Here is a 13,613-nt window from a genome sequence, read left to right as displayed (position 1 = left end):
CATTATTACATACCTGCCAAGGGGTCTGAGTTTCTCTTTTATTACCCTCCTCCCAACTCCGTAATCATCCAGGCTGCCACTGAGCGAGCCAAACAACAACACCCTTGATATACACCACCTGATAAAGAGGGCAAGTGTCTGGACCTTCTGGTGTGCAAGATATTCTGCTTATCTAGCCTACAAGTCAGGATTGTGAACTATCAAGTGTTATAGGCCAAGTATGACTTCCTAAATTACAGTAAATTTGAGGATTTCACTTATAGCCTGCCACAACACAATCAGGCTCGTTTTCAGGCATTCATTGAGGAAGGGAAACTGGTGGCTAGAATGGCCCTCCAACTGGCAGTGGATGAAGCAGATACCTCCTCCAGGGTCATGGCTATGGCCATGGTTATGCATAGAGAGTCTTGGCTCAATTCTTCTGGGTTCCCTAGGGAGGTACAGAACACAGTTGAAGACCTCCCTTTTGATGAATTCCCATCTCTTTAATCAAAAGATAGATGAATCACTGCTTACCCTCAAAGACTCCAGGGCCACCCTTCACTCACTGGGCATCTACACTCCACCCCTGAAACTCAAATTCCACCACCAAGCTTCCACTCAGTGCTTCTGGTTTCCTGAATTCTACCATCACAGATCTTATGAGCCTCTGAGGAAACACCAAAAGACAGAGATCTCACACCTTTGCAGGCTTCAATGTCGCAGCTACAACCACCAGCTAAGAGGTATTTCTGATGCAACCCCAAGAGCCAGCAAACACTATGCCAACAGCCTCATGATCCTCCCACCCCCTTTGGGGGTCATTTAGCACTTTTTTCCCATGCTTGAGTGCGATAACCATGGACAAATGGGTGTTGAACGTCATCCACCATGGCTATACAATCAAGTTTATTATGCTACCTTCTCCAAGACTGCCTTCCCTGTCAGTGATCATTCTCATGACCACATTCTTGCCCAACAAGTGAACTCCTTATTACAACGAGGAGTGGTAGAATGCATCCCTCTGGAATATCAGGGGTTTTACTTAATTTACTTTCTGGTACCTTAGAAGAAATTCTTGATCTCCAGCATCTCAACTGCTTCATCCAGAAACGCCAGTTTTGTATGGTCATGCTAGCAGCGATTATCCCATCCTTAGAGAAAGGCATGTGGTTTGTGAATCTCGATATGAAGGACTCATTTTAACATCAATATCCATCTAGCCCACAGATGTTTCCTAAGATTCACAGTGGACACCCATCATTTCCAGTACAGAGTGCTCCTCTTCAGGATAGCCACCATTCCCAGAATCTTCAAGTTTTTCCTGTTGCAACGGCCTGTGTCAAACATTATGGTATCCTCATATTTCCATATCTTGATGACTGGCTTCTAGCCACACAGTCCAGGCAAGAAGCCCACACATCAGCCTCTATGTTGCTCAACCTTTTTTCTTCCTTTGGAGTCAGCGTCAATGACGAGAAATTTATTCTAGACGCCACACAGTCTCTGGACTTCATGTGGGCTATGGTAAGTTCAGTCACAGCACGATCCTACTTACCAGCAAACAGGTTCCAGACAATGATCAACATCATAACCCATATCATGAACAATCCATATGTACTAGCCAGGACTTGCCTATCCCTTTTAGCCCACATAGCATACGTGACCCTCTTCACATGTCTCCACCTTCACTGCCTTCTGACAAGGCTCCAGTCTGTTTACTCACCAAACTGCCACTCCATGAATTCCATGCTGACAGTTCCTGCTGTGGTACTATCATCCCTCCAGTGGTGGACAGAGCCACGTTGCATTTGTGTGAGAGTTCCCTTTCTTCCCTCCTCCCCAGACAAGATTATTATCACCGACTTATCTCTGATTGGCTGGGGAACACATCTTGACGACCACATGGCTCAAGGAACATGGACTCCCAGGGAATCTAGGATGCACCCTGGAGCTCAGAGTGATGAGGGGAGCATGACAATCCTTCCTTCCTTTCATCTGCTCCCATAATGTTCTCATCATGTCAGACAACACCAACATTGTTTCTTACGTCAACAAATAGAGTGGCACAAGATACCCCATGCTATGCACGGAGACAGTCAATCTTTGGAATTGGTGCATCAACCATCAGATCCTCTTATCCGCAGCCTATCTTCCCGGGGCAGAGAATGTACTCTGAGACTCGCTCAGCAGACATTTTGCAATCGACCATGATTGGGAACTTTGCTTCAATAGTACCCTACATCTTCAGTCAATGGGGGACCCCAACCAGAGACTTGCTCACATCACAGGTGAACAGCAAATGCTCAACATACTGCTCTAGGGAAGCCATTGGCCACTGCTCGCCCCCAGGGTGACACCCTCGTATTCCCCTGGTCAGACCAATTCAGCTATGCTTTTCCTCCACTACTGTATTTATCTCAGATACTAAACAAGACTTGATGAAACAGAGCAGTGGTGATTCTGATTGCCCCTCACTGGCACAGACAATTCTTGTTCCCCAGCTTTCTCCACATGTAATCATGCCCATCGATTCCCATTAACATCTGCCCAGATCTGCTGACCCAATGCAAAGACAAAATCAGATATCCCAATCCACATGCACTACACCGCAGAATGTGATATTTGGATGGGCATCTGCCTTAGAACAAATATACTCTTCAGCAGTTCAGAACATCCTTTCCAGTAGCTTGAAGGACTCCACCAGAAATTGATACTGGGCCAAATGGAGATTTTTTCATCATGGCCTCAACAAAAAGGTGCTTCATCAGAATCAGTGGGGATTCTCCTCATACTGGACTACATTCTGTTGCTAAATTCATCTTGTATCACCCTCAGCTCCTTGAAAGTAAACCTGGCAGCAATCAGCATGTTCCACCCTCCTGTGGAAGGTTTCTCTATCTTCACAAACCCATTGACTAGGTTCTGGAAGGGGCTCATCAGAACTTTTCCACCTATCCAACCTATAGCACCTCAATGGGCCCCCGTGTGCTGCTACCCACAGGCACTGCCCCCATGTGGTGCTACCCCCAGGCACTGCCCCCGCAGCTTCCTATTGGCTACAGGGGCACTTGGGGCAGGACACAGCCCACGCTGCCCACAGGGAGGGGCCAGCATCCATGTGGAGCGAGCAGGCAGGTAGCCACTCAGCTCCGCTGCGCTGCTGGTGGTGAGTGGGGGCCCTGGGCTGTTTGAAATGGCCATGGGGACACCAGGGGGAGGGATCATGCCCAGGGGCAGAAGGTGGGGCCGAGGGAGAAACCAGTGCTGGAGCCGGGCTCGTGGTGCCTGGGAACCAGGAATATTCATGGTGCCTGGGAACCATGGGCCCATAGAACTTGCCACCCATGGTTGGGCATACCTTCTCCCACAGGAGCACAAGCTCACTTCACTGGGGGTCAGGCTTCAACCTCGGACTCCGTTCAGAATATGCCACTCACTGACCTATGTAGAGAGGCCATGTGGAGTTCTGTACACACCACTACACTGCACTATGCCTTTGTACAGGACTCAGTGGTGGATGCCTTCTTTGGCATGGCAGTCCTCCACACTACTACTCCATCATCATCCTCAGACCCTCCTCTGACTTTGGTACTGTTCATTAGTCACCATCAGTGGAATACAGTAGGGACCACCACTCAGAAGAAGAGGTTACATACCTGTAACTGGAGTTTCTTTGAGATGTATGGTCCCCGTCTGTATTCCCCACTCCCCACCATCTTTTTCCTCTGCTCTGGATCTGTCAGATTTGCAGTGGAGAAGGAACTGCAGATGTAGTCGATCCTCCCTGCCCTTTATTACTTTGGATGGAAGCACAAGGTGAATGAGGGTGCAGGCACAGACCAAAGGATACTACTTTCAAATTCTCCATTTTTAGGTGCATGGGCCATATGCGTAAACTGTCAGTGGAATACAGATAGGGACCACACATCTCAAAGAACCTCCAGTTACAGGTAAGTAACTGCCTCTTTTGCTTGCAAAGGGGAAATAATAGTGGCAGTTGATCACCTAAAGAGGCTTTGGATCCTGTTCTGAGTAGCTGTGTACCTGAAGGCATAGTATTCTGTGCGACAAAATTATTTGCTCCAATCCTGTGGTCTGTCGCACCGCTAGCATGGAGCCTATGGTGGGAAGAACAATGTAGCTGTACACTACCTTTGCTCTTACTGATCCTGGGGGTGGATAAGAGGCACAACTTCAAGTGGCGTCAGGTCTAAACTGAACTACTCCAGCCAGGGGTGTCTGCTGTGCAGCAGATCTCCTGCCATGGCACTTCCCTCAATCACACTCCTAACATGTTCCCAATGCTGGAGTTGGAAAATGGGGGTGCGTGGATACAAATGTCAAATGTTCAGTTCTTTGTTATCTTTAGGTGCCATGCAAGCTAGTTACATAGCACTGTAAAATTGGGATGTGTTGAATCAGTGGCAACATTAGTTATCCCTAGCTCAGATTTCAGGCGACGCTGAGTTGTCCAGGAAGGGGTTCAGACTGCACTGTCAAACTTGGCTGCCCGTTTGGTGGGACTCAGGATTATTTGTAGGAGCATATATGGTCAGGTATAACAGATTAAGGACCACTCCTCTACTTTTATCCTCTGCATCTATTGATTTCCAACTGAACATCAGATTTGTTCATTTTTTATTTAAAGCCTCTGCAGCCAAATGAATTTCGCTGTGAACCCTGAATGGCCTTGATGTTGGTTTGTAGTAGCCTTGTGTAATTATAGTATTAAAATTCTTCAGTTAGTTTCCTAACTTGCAGTTGATTGTATTTGGTTGTCATGTGTAGCCTCAAACAGGCCGGCTTAGTAAATGAAACACTCAGAATAGTTGAAGAGATTTCCCCTGTCACAGGTATAATACCCTTTCCAAACATCGCTCAGTACATTGAGGCCTAGGGGCACTTGTCAAAGAGGAAAAAGATAACTTTTGTAAAGAAAACCCTGTATTCTGACAGAGATTGAAAGTCTCTTCTACTTCTGACACCCTTTTTCCAATTTGCTGCTGAGCTTCAGGTCATGCAGAGTTGTGATGTTCACACTTAAAACTTCCTCACTTGCTGAATGTGTCCTAAAGACAAGGGCAAACACCTGACTACAGTGCTGGGTGGCCAGAACCACCCCTCCATTTTTAAAGCTGATGATGTATAATTTCATTGGGCACCTGATGTCTAGTTAACAGCAATATTTGAATTCGTAATGCATCCTAGTTTTCTTCCAGTGTTTGTGAGCACTCGTATTGAGGATTTATTAACATAGCTGCATTTTCAGTCATCTTCACTTGCTTAAAACATTTTAGCAGATTAAATCTTATTATATTTGAAATATTGTATTACAGACCTCTGAACTGAGGAGAAACTATGCTTCAAGGCATGTTACTTGTTAATGACTTTAAATATTTTGACTAAAAACTGAGCAAGGACATCAGGGTTTGTCCTAGAGCTAAAACAAAACTCCAGACATTACTGTATTCTGCTTTCTCAAAATAGTGTATTCCCATGAATATGAATGGGAGTCAGGTCGATAACTTACATTATGAAAACATAGGCCATAGACCATGGCTTAGGTTCTGATTAAGCAAAGCAGTTAAGTAGTAAGTGCTTAATTTCCAGTGCTTTCCTGAACTGGAACTTTGACTTTAAAAAAGGCTAAAGTCAAAAAATCTTTTGCTTGCATTCAGGCAACATGCAAGTAGTTATTTAATTTCTCTGTCTATTCTGAGCTTTCATTTAAATACAAGCATTTTAACAAAATAGAAAAAAGCCTGTTAGTGAAGAAACAAATAATTTAGGTAACTATCGCCCTTCACTATGGTGATATCAGTGAAATCAGGTGATGAATGTTTAAGTGTATTTAGGATTAAATAATTTTTATTAACTCTTCAGTTTTGAGAAGTTTTGATCTTTAAGAAGATAGATGCACCCACTGATTAAATAATGAAACTTAAATGCTGTTGCCTTTGACAGATAACTTTAAAAATGTGTTGAGAATTCCAGAATTCCCAGGCAAACACATTCACTCTCCAGAAATGTCATGTTTAATCAGAAACAAGTTTGTTGTTTAATACTAAATACTTTAAATTAATATTCGTCTCAACTCAGAGTCTGAGTCTGGGATGTAAGCCACCTGGCTAGCACGATGGCAACATGCTGTGAATGAGCTCACCTAACACCTCACGATGCAGGGGAGCTCAATCTATAACACTCACTTAAGAAATAGTGCTGATGAGCTCTGGAGCGAGCTACATCCAGCCCTCTCTATTAGAGAGAGACTTGGTATTGGAATGGAAGTGGGAGGGTGGGGTAGATAACTAGGAGAAGAGCCTTGGGTTATCTACAGGGTCTTAGAAGTTTCTGGTTAACAGAAGTGGTAGAATTAAACCTAAAATATACTCTGTCAGCTGAGGGATGCTACCCATTTGACAGTTTAGAGTTGCATTCCTTTCTGTAAATATTCTTGAGGAGGAGATGAAGGGATGAAAACACTTACAAATGTTGAAGACCTAAAGCTCCCACCCCCACTTTTTAGTTTAAAAGAAGCATTTTCCTGGGGTTGTTTCATCTCAGCCATTCAGACTGGAGCTCATTTGAGGGTCAATTTCAAAGCAGAGCTGCAGCTCCTGCTGTTCCCATCAGCAGGACTCTCAATAAGCATATGTAATATTTTTTCCATTTAGAGCTAATATTTGAAGCAGATATTCACACCTTAATTTATCAATCATAGCATTATTCCTGTTGTGATCACTCAACTGAAGTAGATGTCTCAATTTCTATTTTTATTATCTGAAGGTACTATATATCCGGCTTTGGCAAGGACATTGAAAATAAACAGATGTTTGACTGCAGTTGAAAAAAATTATTGCATCTTGAAAGTTTCCATTAAAGGACAAAAGCATTTGCACAGAAAAAAAAGTTAGAGAACTACAGTTTGGGGAAAAAGCTTCACACACATGGTTGAGTCAAGTTTAACATGAGGTGGTGGCTGTTAATTATAAATAAATCTCCAGACTATAAAATATTTAAAAGATTCATAGTTTATCATTATATATCCACAAACACCACTGCCAAATATAAAAGCAACGTATATAACTTGGAGACAAAAGATGTCCCTTTTTAAGTTAGAAAATTTAAATTGGAGTATTCCTTGCTGTAAACTGGTCTTACTCTCTTGTAACACAAAACCCTCCTGCTTCTCAGTACTTTGCAACTATACTACTTTCCACAGATACATACTTGCTTCAGCAGTGATATCCCATGCCTCTTTGTAAAATGCACTCTGAATGTGAGGAGCTCTACTGAACATTTGACTGTTTTTCTGGTGACTTGATCAATATGTTTTTGCAATAGCAAATATGCTGACTGACTTAACCAGTGTGTTTGACTTGATGAGTGATTTGTAGCCACTGTTCTTGCTAGAGGGCAGTATGTGTCTGAGTGAGGCAGATCTAGGATTCTTTTGCTGAATAAAGACCTATTCAGAGCAACTCTGGTCCGAGTCTTCATTTGCAGCAATTTAGCATTACTTTGTTTTGAAATATGGTTTTATTCATGTATACTGATACTTATTCATTGCAACATTTTGCCCATTTTGTACCAGTGTTATCAAAATACATCCATTGTAACTAAGAATTTTAAATGAATCCATTCCAGTGAAAACACAAAAATTGTGCATATTAGAAGGACAATGTCTAGTTGTTCAAGCCCGAATTTTAACTGCCCTTTTCATTTCTCTGTTATATCTAATATGCTCACTGAAGCACAGAATAAAAAAACATGAAAGTAAACTTGGCATTTGAGTCTTGCAGATGAAGTTTAACTCATATGACAGAGACAATGACATGGTGAGTATTCAGCACTTTCCTTTTGGTGTAAAAGCTGTTTTACATTATATAGAAATGTATAAAAATATAAAACGTGATTTTTTTTTTGTGTGCAGCCCTTCCCATACAGCCTTTTCCTTGCCTCCTCCCCACACCAGCCTCCAAATCGCCATGTGTCAGTAATCCCCACCCCTCAACCGAGGGAAGGCTGGACTTGACTCCCTCAAAATGGAGCCAGGTTAGCACTGCTTCAGAGCTTGAAGTGCTTCTTAGTTACATATCTTAAGGAAAGTGTGTTTTGAGCAAGGCCCATATGTTTCCTTTAGGGCATGTCCAATGGGATGCCTAGCTCTGAGGAGAAGAAAGCAGAATCTGAACAGTAAGAAAGACAGTGGAGACAACAGAATTCTAAGAAGGTAATAAAGACGACATGATACACATAGAACTAATATTAGATAAACTGATTTTTATTGTACATTGTATTGTCGTCTTTTCTGGGAAATGCCCGACAGCTTTGTTAATTTTTGTGTGAATGGGAGGTTGTCATGGCAAAATTACAATTAACTGATATGGCACAAATTGACGCTTATCTCTGGGCATGTAACAAGGAGGTCAGAGGAGGTCATTCAAGTGTATCCCACAGTGATAAGGAACTTCCTCAATTTCAATTCATGTGCTCTGAGCTTTCGCCAGAAGCAGTTGCTTAAATGCAGCAAAAGGCAACTGATCTGCCCAAGTGCTTGCATCTGTTGCCTCAGTCCAGTAATAGCAGGGCAGGCTGGTCATGTTCTAATTTTAAGTACCCCATAAAATGTTTTTTAAAAAATGATAATGTAGAATCTTTTAAGAAATTATTTGTACCTAACGATCTTTGGCTGTTATATTCCCCCTCCCCTGGCCCCCTGGTCAACTCCAGGAGTGATCAGCTCTCCAGTTGTCACCTGTGTTTGATCAGGGACCCTTTTCCCCATTCCCTTCTGAGTGGGGGGTTTAAGGCTGCCCAGCTCCCTGCCTTACACTGTCATGTCCCCAGCACGCTAGTCTGTCTAAAGGCCAGCACTTGCACTTTGCTTTCTTTCAAAGGGCTATGAACAGTGGATTGCCAGTAGTCACATGTAACCCCACAGCTTCTTCTCATTTATTCTTAAGGTGAAAGCATTACACAGAAAATATAATACAAAACCCAAACAGATTAAAACACACTAAACATGCGAGGAGTCACCCTCACGCCTATGGGGCCCAAGTAGGCCAAAGTTTTTTCCAACACATCCGCAAGGGTGGGTTGGGCCCCTTTTGAACGGAAGGTACTGTTCGTTTGCTGGAGCAGAAAGAGGCCCATGTTAGTTCAGGCTCATCCTTTTACACCACAAGCCCTTCCACTCTGGGGATGTTACCTCTCTCTAGGGTTTAGTCTGTGATTCACCTTAATCACCGCCCACTGTTTTTAATTTGTGTAGGAGTTGCAGTAACCCCCCCCCCACCCTATGGAGTAGAACAAATCAGCCATAAACCATTCATAACATTTAATACAATGCCACCCACCAGACACTCTATGGGGTTGCAATACCTGTCACAGACTTAATCTCTGTTTTAGCTTCCCCTTTAATTTCTGTTCCGTGGGGATTCTGACCTCAAAGACATGTTCCAAGGAATAAATGGTTAGTGTTTGCAAAGAGCTTTAAGATGAAAATCCTTAAAATAGTACAAATGTCTCTATTGGACAGTTCAGAGCCCACCTTGTCAATATTGTTGTATTATCTTTTATCTGGGCTATTTTATACAAGGCAAGGTGTAGCAATTGGGCAATGAGTAAAAACCATCTTTGTGCTTATTCTTGTATGGGAATTGCTATCTGAATTAAGTTGAGATAAGAAAGATGTGGAGAGGAATCAAGTCAATTAAAATGTGTGCTGGAAAACAGTGTATTATCAGCCACTTATCTAAACAGTGTTGGGCCTAGACGATGGAGGATTTTAATTCGAAAGAAACTCCTTTATTGCACTACTCTGTTAAAATACATCCATTTCTCCTGTTCACTCCACTTGCCCCAGTAGAGAGAGATTCTACTAGCAATCATACAGAGTCCCTATTAATGTTAATAGAAACTATGATCATGCACTGAGAAAACAATGTTACAGCCATGATTTTCATGAGTGATTAGTGACTTTGGATACCTCAGTTCTTGGGTGTGCAATTTTGAGACACTTTACAGGTGCCTGATTTTCAGAAATTCCTAAGAACCCCCTTGGGAAAATCAGGAGCATTTAAGGTATGTCAGACTGGGTATACCATAGATGCCACACACCCACCTCAATGGGTGAGGGGAGTTGATTGGGCTGGCGGTGAGGGGGAACAGCCTCACAGCCAGGGAAGGAGATGTTTGATGAGGGGTACCAGATAGCTCCTCCCCAACTTTGGCACCCATTGGCTAGCTGGGGAGGGGGACAGGAGGACTGGGTGCTGATTGGCCAGAATTTCCCAGCTCCAGCTATTTCATATGCCTCGGTTGATCTGGACACAGTGGCAAAATGAAGACAGACATATGGATGGATTTTAAACAGCAGGCAGCAACTTTTATTAACTTAAACACAGGGGAGGGGTCACTACCTACCCATCACCCATACTTTCCTAGAGTAGGCTTTGAAGTTGTCCCAGTGTGAGAGTTACAAGGTCCTACCATATCACCTGTAATTTGGGGTAGGCTGTCTTCAGCCTACCCCCCAGGACTGAACTCACTCTGAGTCCTATCACCATTACCTCCCCATGAGGTGGATGGAGGGTGCAGAAGGGTTGGGGTTTTGGCCCACAAGTTCTCCACCTATCCCTTGAGCCCAAGGCCCATCAGCAAAATCCCAGGTCTTTTATGTCTGGGAGCTGTTCACGTTATCCTTCTAACCACACTGGCAACCAGCTGGGGGGGCAGTAACCAGCTTGGATGTTCTCTACAACCACTCTGCCTAGTATCACAGCTCCTGCACCATCCATTCCCTCACATTCTGCGCCTCCCTTTGACAAATGCACACCATCATCACGGACGAAATTCAGGGCAATTGTAACCAATGTCCCTATGCTGTACCACTGAACCTCCTGTCTCCAGGAATATCCTAGTAACCTCCCAATTCACTTTCTTCCAAGCCTTGTCCATGTGGGCTCCCCACCTTGCAAACATTTCTGACCATACTAATCTAACCTCTAGCCATGACTCATCAAGCTAACATCTCTCTGGGTTCTGTCCCTTAAATAAACTCCCATGCAGCCCCTGAGATCATTCTCCCTCAGGTGAATAACCAGGACATGAAGCGGATCCAGACTGTTTGTCAAGGAGTATAAAAGCTGTGCAAGCTAATACCACTACATGCCTCCAGTGGATGCAAAGAGCTTCAGCCTTAAAGCCCAGCTGGGATCTGCTTGCAGTTCTGCCCACCCTCATGCACTACAGAGTGCCTGCAAATCTAAATACTGAATATTCTCTCAATACCCTCTGAAGCAAAAAAATAGATCTAGTTAGCTACCTTTTACTGTTCGCTGCCATCTTTTTGTTGATTTGGCATACATGCTATAACATCTTGATTTCCAGTGCCCTATTGCGTCCGCCCTCTGTTGGCCAAACCCCCCTGCAGTCGCTGATATCGCTGCCCCAATCCTGAAAGAATGAGTACCTAATTTACGTGGGTCATGATTGCAATAGCACAAGGATTTTCTCTGTGTCGAGTTGAATTGGTGCTTTGTCAGGAAGCTGCCATCACCACGTATGAGCAGCTAGCCTGGCTCCTGGCCCTGGATTTCTGGTAAGACTTTTACTGCCTTGACAGGGCATAGGAATTCACTCTTGCATTCCTTCAACACCATATAAGTCCCATTCCCGTCTGGTCCATTTCAGAGTACCTTATGTAACATATAGGGACACTGCTCCTGTACATAATTGTACACTGGTTAAGTTCTGTGCCCACTGGGACCTGCCATAGTTCCCAAAAGCATCAGCTCACTGACTCTAACAGTGCTAAAGAAGGCAACAACAAATGCCACACTAAATAAAGTGGCTGCCTCCCACAGCTGCATACCCATGGTCCAGTTTCTAATCATCCTGTCAGGGTCTCCACTGTTATGTGTAACCTGTCGTCCCTCCTGCACCTGCCTTTCCTGCTTCTGCCCTATGAAGTGCTCATGTGGGTCTGTGAAACTTGACCGCCTACACCAGCAGAAAGGACCCATTAGTCAGGAGTATGATATAGAGGAGGGAGCCAACCTATGGTGAGCCAAAGACACCATGTATCATGCCATCTGATGTTATGTGCTGCTCAGGATGAAGTCCTTCCTGTGCCCTGAACTCCATGAACTCTTAAGGATGGCCTGATAGGCTCTCAGAGTCCATGGGGAAGCCGAATCCTCAACTTGTCCTACAGCTGTCATAAGGCAAATTTCCAAAGGCATCACATGCAGATCCTGGCTGGCAAGAGAGGTGAGTGCCCAAAATCTGTCAACTTAGATAAAGCATTGGCAACACTGTTATGCAGTCCTGGGACATGCACAGCATGAAAAAGGATGTTAAATGACAGGCAGCATAAAACCAAGTCCCTCACCCGCCTCAGGACTTGAGCAGTCTCAGCTGACTATTTACAGTACAGAGCATGGATTTGTTGTTGCACCGGAAACTGACTTGCTTGCTCTAAAAGTTGTCCCCCAAAAGTGTTACTGCACCAGTAAAGGGGGGGAAAACCTCTAGAAAGGTTATGTCCTTATAATGATCTGAACCACCCAACTTTCTGGCCACCTCTGAGCATGCCCTCACCATGAAAGTAAACACCAAAGCCCTGGTCTCCTGAGGCATCAGACTGTACCTGCAACTTTGTCTTGAGAAATCAGTATGAACGCCATTGAAAAGGCCTCTAAGCTCATCCAGAAATCTTTCCCATGCTTATAAATCTTCATTCATTTCCACTGGCATTCCGATAAAGTGGTGAGGTTTTTCACACTCCAGTGGTGGCCAACATCAGATGAGCACAGAATGCCCAGCAGGGCACCACCAACCACTACACAAAATTTAGATGGGTTCAGACTCCTGGCACCTTGTCCTAAGGGAAGGGGGAAGGGACTGTGTTCTTCCTACCCATCAGAACAGATCATGGAGCAGGCATCTGTAGGCCAATCAGCCTCACCCTTGGCTGAAGCCCCATGAGTTGCTTCCCTCCCTCCCTCCCCAACCCAAAGCAGAAGAGGAGTGGGGAGCAGCGCACACCCTCAGCCTCCCTGTGAACAGGGGCTGAGTGAGGGGTCACCATAATAGACCCAACAGGGCTGCCCAGGGATCCTGGGCCCATCCCAGTCACCCTAATGGCACCACATGACTGCCAAGACTCTTCCCTCCCCCTCCAAGCTGGGGGAGGGAGAACAGCCACCTGCACCTGAGACCCAGTGGTCTCATCAGCTTCCCCATGTGGTCCCCCAGCCTTCCCCACATCAAGAAGGGGGGAAGGGGTATGATCGCAGCATCCAGACAGAGACCCCACCACACCAGAGAAACCTTTGGCCCTTGGAAGAAGGGTCCCAGAATCCTTACCTGCCTTCCTCTGCATCCTGAGGACGACTATTGCGGCTGCAACAGTGAGTAACCCCTTTCCTGCTGGAGTGTAACTGCAAGAGGCTCCACACGGCCTGTGCTCCATGTGAAATCCCAACGTTATAAATTTCAGCTGATTTGAGGATTCCATTAGATTTGATCTCTTTATGTGCTGAGTGGGAAATGACCAGTATTTGCACACATTTTCACACATGCCACTTTTAATATATTATGATAGAGCCAGGCCAGTTGGGAAC

The 13,613-nt window shown here is 44.6% G+C and overlaps 1 protein-coding gene across 3 annotated transcripts in view; it reads left to right on the top strand.

Moving 5' to 3' along the window:
- DNAH5 (dynein axonemal heavy chain 5) overlaps window positions 1–7,814 on the top strand; it is a 300,951-nt gene extending 293,137 nt beyond the window's left edge. For 2 of the 3 annotated variants that reach the window (XM_050937378.1, XM_050937376.1), the window contains exon 80: window positions 6,769–7,460. In XM_050937378.1, coding sequence (XP_050793335.1) covers window positions 6,769–6,829 — 61 coding nt within the window. In that variant the 3' untranslated portion in view covers window positions 6,830–7,460. Of the gene's footprint in view, window positions 1–6,768; window positions 7,461–7,741 lie in introns of those variants that run through there. The other variant, XM_050937377.1, reaches the window with a different exon arrangement.
- The last annotated feature ends 5,799 nt before the right edge of the window (window positions 7,815–13,613 follow it).

The sequence above is a fragment of the Gopherus flavomarginatus genome, chromosome 2 (genome assembly GCF_025201925.1).
Source record: "Gopherus flavomarginatus isolate rGopFla2 chromosome 2, rGopFla2.mat.asm, whole genome shotgun sequence".
NCBI classification, from domain to species: domain Eukaryota; kingdom Metazoa; phylum Chordata; order Testudines; family Testudinidae; genus Gopherus; species Gopherus flavomarginatus.
The sequence above is the reverse complement of the archived record's forward strand: the minus strand, read 5'-3'. Positions and strand labels throughout refer to the sequence as shown.